Source organism: Pituophis catenifer, unplaced genomic scaffold (assembly GCF_029215685.1).
Source record: "Pituophis catenifer annectens isolate HBS135680 unplaced genomic scaffold, rPitCat1.0.hap2 SCAF_2, whole genome shotgun sequence".
NCBI classification, from domain to species: Eukaryota; Metazoa; Chordata; class Lepidosauria; order Squamata; family Colubridae; genus Pituophis; species Pituophis catenifer.
In genome coordinates, this window is record NW_027256882.1 from 39,713,080 (window position 1) to 39,720,198 (window position 7,119).

Below are 7,119 nucleotides of genomic sequence, written 5' to 3' on the forward strand. Positions count from 1 at the left end.
GTCGGCTGACGACCCCCAGGGGGAGAGCCTTCTCTGTGGGGGCACCCGCCCGCTGGAACAAGCTACCCCCAGGAATACGACTGATCCCGGACCTCTGTACTTTCCGCCGAGCATTGAAGACCTTCTTATTCCAGCAAGCCGGGCTGGCTTAAAATTTTAATGGGCTATTTTATGGGTAAAGGGTTTTAAAAAAATTTAGGGAAGCCAAACTGATTTAATTCTGTTTTAATTTATTTTAATTTTTCTACTGTATGTATTTTAATTTTGGCTGTTCACCGCCCTGAGTCCTTCGGGAGAAGGGCGGTATACAAATTAATAAAACATAAACAAACATAAACATAAAACATATATGAGCTGCAGGAAACAAATGTTTACAGAATCACAAGTTTCTATTAATTATAGTATTCCAGTATAATATATTCTACTATTATTTATTATATCCTTATTAGAATTTCCCTTCATTGTGAAAATAAAAGGATTTTTATCCTAAGAATTCAAACAGTATTTATTAAGAGGTTCTTTTTTGAGGGAGCAGGATTAATTAAAAGCCTGTCTCAAATCAAGATATAAGAAATTACACCTAGCAATTTATAATTTTAACAGCAAAAGTGTTGTGGGTTTTAGTTGTCTCCTTATTTGTCTTCCAAGTTCCCACCAGTCAGTCTCTGAAAGGACAATGGATGCTTCTGGAAGGTTCTCTGGTGCAGCTTGTCATCATTTGCCCAGGCTTTAAAGAGAAGTCTTGATTGATTCCTGAGAGAAATAAACACACAACCGTTATTCTGAAGCCACCAAAACGGTAGCAAGGTTTTCAAATGGTGCCTTTGAGATATGGATGCCATTTTCAAAGAGGTTCAACCTAAGTGGCAGCCCTTCATAGTAGGTCAGTTCAAGACACAAGCAAAGCAGGGATTCCAGGATGATCTTCTCTATAGTAAGAAAATTTTATTTATTTTTGTTTATTATATGTATCTCACCTTTATTATTTTTACAAATAACCCAAGGTGGAGAACATAACCTACCCTCCTTCCTCCTCCTATTTTCCCAACAACAACAACCCTGTGAGGTGAGTTGGGCTGAGAGAGAGTGACTAGTCTAAAATCTGCCTATTTATTATAAGGGGAAAACAGAGCACCTTAGATGGGTTTTTGAGATTAGGGCACCAGACTAAATGTTATCAGATTGTGAGTTCTAATTCTATCTTTCTGGCTTTCATGGTTTAGGTAGGATTAGAACTCACAATCTCCTGATGTCTAGCCTGGTGCCTTAATCTTAACCTTAAAGGTCCACCTAAGGTGCTCTGTATTCCCCTTCTACTAAACATGGAGGGGTTTGTGGAATCAAAATGAAAGGCACAAAACAAATAATCAAGGCTTGCTGCAATATTTATTGTTTTTGTTTGTGTGCACTGGAGAAATTCCCTTGAGAAAATAGTGGGAGGAACTCTTGCAGAGAAAAGGATGCTGTCAGGCTTGTCCCAGCTTGGATGTTCAGGAAAGAAATCCCTCAAATCCATTTGTAGCAAAAGGGACACTTTTACTAAAGTCAAGTGGTTACAGCTCAAGAAAAGCTGGATCTGAGTATTCCTCTGCAAAGCCTGTCTTTTCCCCTTCTCCCAGGTCCTCCCATCTTGACCAGTTTTAAGAGTCCAATAATATTAGGAGTTTTGGTAACAGCTTTAAGTTTTGGTGCCTCTTTGGTGGAGTTTCGTATTCCATTTTCATGCTCATTTTGTTGTTCCAGATTGACACCTCTGGTTTCTGTCATCCTGTCATCCCCCTTCCCTACGTCCCCATTCTCCCTCTCCCCGCATTTTATGGCAGGATGCCAGAGAAGTAGGCTGAAGCCATTACAATGGCAGACCTGACAGATTCACTCATATTTATACATTTCAAAATGGAGGGGGATTTATATGCATGCATAAGGTAAAGGTAAAGGTTCCCCTCACACATATGTGCTAGTCATTCCCAACTCTAGGAGGCAATGCTCATCTCTGTTTCATAGCTGAAGAGCCAATGCTGTCTGAAGATGTCTCCGTGGTCATGTGGCCGGCATGACTCAATACCAAAGGCGCACGGAATGTTGTTAACTTCCCACCAATTTTTCTACTTGCATTTTTTACATGCTTTCGAACTGCTAGGTTGGCAGAAGCTGGGACAAGTAACGGGAGCTCACCCCACTACGCGGCACTAAAGATTCAAACCGCTGAACTGCTGACCTTTCAATCGACAAGCTCAGCATCTTAACCACTGAGTCACTGCGTCCCATATCCATGCATACACATTGGTAATTAATAACCTAACTGATCTCAAGTTACTTCCTGCCCTTCTGTTATCTAGAGAGGACAATGGTCTTTGTTAGAAGAAATATTTGCATGTTGAGATTCAGGGGTGCCTATGGGAATGTTCTGATAATATTTATCACTGGGCTACAAGGACACATTCCCAGTGTCATCATTTGTCTATTAAATAGTCCCATTCATATGAAAACTGATTTCCCACACAAGCTGAGTTTCATTCTCATGCTTTCTCTTTCTCAGCACAGCATATTCTTCTCTGTAAGTTACTCTTCGTGGCTCATTCCTTCCTTCCTCATGCCCAAGATCTGTATTTGTTTATTTGTTTATGCTGAGATCTAGAGGTTTCTCCAGGTTCCTCTTCCACAAAGGCCATTGGCAACAGCTTGGAGAGCTTCCATTTCGCACAGCGAGGCTGAACCACAAAAGTGCTTCTTAAAAATTGTTTGGAATGCCAATGTGAAACTACGATTTAGAAAGAAGTCTAGTCCCCTTCTGAAATCATCCAACTTGATCCCATTTGAAGGCTGTTACTACAACCAAGCACTGAATTCCTACCTCCTGTCTTCTTCCTATTCTGATGAAACAGAATCACTTTCGGACTGCTCTGCAGAACAAAGAAAAATGAAATATCAAGATAAGGTGTACATCTGAATCTGAATCTAGAATTCTGAGGATTCCATGATTCATGGCATAATATATATTTATTAAATATATATCAAAACATTATTGTTCGTCACATGGTCAGCCAGATGTTTAGACTGGATTTGACATTTTTTTGTCCACCTACTCTGTCCTTCCAAAAAAGCTGGAATGGGCAGATATTTTTTGATGGTATTAAAGTTATCATTGCAGGATGTAAGCTATTCCAAATAAAGCTGCCTTTTGCAATTGACTGAGAGAGATTTTGTCAATGACGATGGTGGTCAAGAGGTGATCCAGATGTTTTGAGATTTGTTGTTGTTGTTGTTGTTGTTGTTGTTATCTTTATGTGAGCAACTAAGGCTTACTTAGAGGACATTACTAGAGACCCAAGTCTTGGGACGTCATGAAATATGTTTGCTCTACAAAATTTATCACTAGCATTACAAAATTGCCCAGTGTAAAATCAAATGAATATGTTTCAGCAAAGACTGGAAATAAAATCAATTTTTAGAGATTGCTCTATGAGTGAAATGGGCAATGTCTATATTTGATATATAAATGATTTTTAAAAATATCTTTTTCATCAACCACTACTCCCTTCCAAAGGCAGAATTAATAGCTGAACTTACGTGTCTCTTCAGCCTTTGAAAAAAGGCTCTTTAAAAAATCACAGTGCTCTTTCACCCTTTCCTGGAATGGCTCAGTATTAAGAAGGAAGAAATTCTGCTCTGCAGCATTATAGAGTGGCCACTCATCCTTGCTGGCTGCTGACCCAGTGGGATTCCTAAGGAGGAAGAAAAGGACATTGATGGAAACTAATCAAGGAGAGAACCAACCTAGAAATAAGGAGAAATTTCCTGACAGTGAGAACAATTGATCAATGGAACAGCTTTGCCTTCAGAAACTATGAGTGCTTCATCACTGGAGGTTTTTAAGAAGAGATTGGACAGCCACTTGTCCAGAATGGAATAGGGTCTCCTGCTTGAGCAGGAGATTGGACTAGCAGACCTCTGAAGTCCCTTTCAACTCTGTTATTCTGATGTAGCTCTTTTCCAAAGAGACTGGTTTTGATTTGAGAAACTACAGCCAAGGGGAACTCACAAAGGGGACTTTGAGGGAGGGGTGGAGTTTGATTTGGTGAAATCTCTTGTGTCTCCTCCTTGCTGATCCAAACCCAGGTCAGCTTCCAGCCACCATCCTGTGAGTTTCCCCTTCACTACTTAACTCCCTTGCAAGCCTTTGCTCGTTCTCTTAATGGTAGAGTAAAGCTCTGTTTCTTATCTCCCTTTTGCCTCCTTTATTCTACTTGGAGAAATAATGTACCCTGGAATATGTGTGATACCACTGAACTCATAAAAGAACAATTATCTATAAGTGACATTATTAAGAATCCTTAAAAATTCATGGCTATTTTCAGTACAGATAGTAAATCATGAACTACTTCTATTTACACAACCTGTAAACATACGCAAAGGAATAGCGTGCATTACTTTATGGCTTCATTGCTTTAGTTATAAAGTGCATTTGTTGAATGTGGGAGCGGGCTTTCTTTGGATTTAAAATACAAATTTATAGAAATAAAGTGAACCACTTACCCAGTTCTGGCAAACTCTGCCCAGTAGTGCATTATCTTATGGCTCAGTCTGGCTTCAGCCTCTGTGTATGTTCGATTGAAAGGCAGCGTAGATTCAAGGGTTCCAAAAACAAAAGGAACATCAGCACCGTGAGATGCCGTAATCCATTCAGGCCAAACTGACCATGAAGGGCGATGTGTGAATACATAGGCATATACAGGGCTCCCACTTTTCCTGATATTTCCTGCAGCTTCCCTCATTGGGCATGCATAGATCCGATCTGTATAGAATTGGGACATAGCGGATCGATATTTTGCTGGGCCGTTATTTCCTTCACTGTACTTCAGTGCAATAGTCCGAATAAAATCTTCAGTTGCATTTGGCGCCAACAGCTGTATCCCTTTCAGAAGCTGCTCCCAATTGATGAGATTGTGGGTGGTGTTAGGGAAAAGATAGTGGACGTATGTGGCCGCTTCATCAGAGGTTTCACCTATGAGGACTGGTTTGGCCTGAAATTGCCCCTCTTCCATGAGCTTTTCTGGATCACCAAGCAAAAACTCCCCATCTATGATTGGCCTGAAGGGAAAATCCGCAAGGAGGCCTTTGAAGGACATAGCTATTTCATGCCGAATAAGTTCAGAAACATTTTTTGTTTGCAGACAATGCTCTATGCTGATGACATTGTCCTTGGAACAACCTAGCAGATGAACAAATTCCAGAGATAACCGTTTGGCTTCCTCAGGAGACCTCAAAGCCCAATAGGCATTGGCTGTTCCACTCTGGATCACTACTTGGGCAAAAAAGTCCTGGCTTTTTGGTGCGAGAAGTTGGAGATTTGCACAAGATCCTCCAGCACTGTGGCCCAAAATGGTCACCCGAGAAGGATCTCCCCCAAAGGCAGCTGCATTCTCTTTTACCCACTTCAGGGCCAGCTGTTGGTCCCATAAGCCTAGGTTCCCCGGAGCAGCTGGTGGCAAGTACAGAAAGCCCAGGGCTCCCAAGCGATAATTGATGGTGACCACAATGACGTTCTCAGTGGCAGCCAAAGGTGCCCCATTGAACACGTCCACAGAAGATGTGCCGAATGCATAACTCCCTCCGTGTATCCAGACCAAAACAGGGACTGGTGAAGAAGGTTGTGGGTGTGGCACCCAGATGTTGAGGGAAAGGCAATCTTCTGACAGTGGTGTTTTAGGAGACCATATATCTGCTTCAGGGACATCCCGGGAAATAAATTGAGGGCAGGAATTGCCAAAACTGGTGGCTTCCAGTGTTTGTTTCCATGGCTGATGTGGAAGAGGTTTCTGGAAACGCAACTTCCCCAGGGGAGGCTCAGCATAAGGAATGCCTAGATAGGCTGTCACAGATCTAAGGCCAACCAGGACCTGCTTGCCTTTAATAGGGCCACTGCTGGTTCTGACCACTGTGTCTCCTTTAGATGCAGAACTGGAGGCTAATGGAAAGGGAAGGAGGAGGAGGAGGAGGCAGCACAAGAGAGACGGGCATAGCAGACAAGGCATTGCAACAGCAGGACGAGTCAGTGGACCTGGAAAAAGTTACAACCAATATGAGATTATTCCAATACTATATAAACCCACTTTATGCCAATTCATGATTATTTTATTGGGATGGTGGGGCTCCTTTTTTGCTGAGGACACCAATGGTGAGCAGGGAATGACTTAGTCAAGTTTGCCCTTCTCCATGATGTATCTCCAACGTTCTAGAAGAACCACTTAGAACTCTTTTTTTTTTTATTGGAAAAGTTTTACAATTACATTTTCTCCCCATTTCCCCCCCCCCCATCCCTCCCTAACCTCCCTAACCTCCCTAACCCTCCCTAACCTCCCTAACCCTCCCCAACCCCCCCTAACCCTCCCTAACCCCCCCAACCCATCTCTCCCCCCGGACTTCCACAGATTATAATCCAAATCAAAATCCCCTTTTTATAAAACTTGAACCCCTCCACCCCCAATATATTTTTTCATCTTCACAAAATTCAAATATTTCTATTTCTATCTTTATATAATACTTTCAGTTAAAAGCTATCTGATACTTCCTAGTTTGATATTTGTTCTGCACATAATCTATCCACTTTTTCCACTCCCATTCATAACCACTTAGAACTCTTGATTACTGATCCCCTTGCTCAGCGAATGGACAGTTTTACACTGAATTGCTAGTAGATCTTCTCCAGAGTTCCCAATACAGTGTTGTTAGATATTATCTGTGTTCTAACTTTCTAACTTATTCCAGAATCCTATTCTGGAACTGTGTGTACTAAGCCCTATCTTGTAAATTATGGTTAAGATATAATTGAAATAAATAACAATGTAAAATTACCCCAAATCAACATTTTTACTGCTCCAATCTTGTTTTAAATCCACCGACCATGTCAAGCCAGAAAAGTCACTGAAACCTAGGATTACGAAGGTAAGGGTGCCCTCTTTTGGGAATGTTGTGCAATAAAATTCCTGAGAAAAATCAGTGATGCTAAGAATGGCAAAAAGCAAAATTGTAAAGCATCAGAAAAAAATGGTGACACCTAATCTATAAAAGGCTATAAATCAGTGTTTCTCAATCTTAGCAACTTTAAGTTGTATGGAG

At 41.3% G+C, this 7,119-nt stretch overlaps 1 protein-coding gene across 1 annotated transcript; it reads right to left on the bottom strand.

Annotated features, from left to right (window-relative positions):
- Nucleotides 1-667: 667 nt before the first annotated feature.
- Nucleotides 668-6,868, bottom strand: LOC139309391 (cholinesterase-like). Its single transcript, XM_070933454.1, has 5 exons — nt 6,856-6,868; nt 4,537-6,061; nt 3,571-3,725; nt 2,855-2,903; nt 668-753 (listed from the first exon to the last, which is right to left on the bottom strand). The coding sequence occupies exons 1-4, from the start codon at nt 6,866-6,868 to the stop codon at nt 2,869-2,871; spliced, it is 1,728 nt and encodes a 575-aa protein (XP_070789555.1). The 3' UTR covers nt 668-753; nt 2,855-2,868.
- Nucleotides 6,869-7,119: the final 251 nt, after the last annotated feature.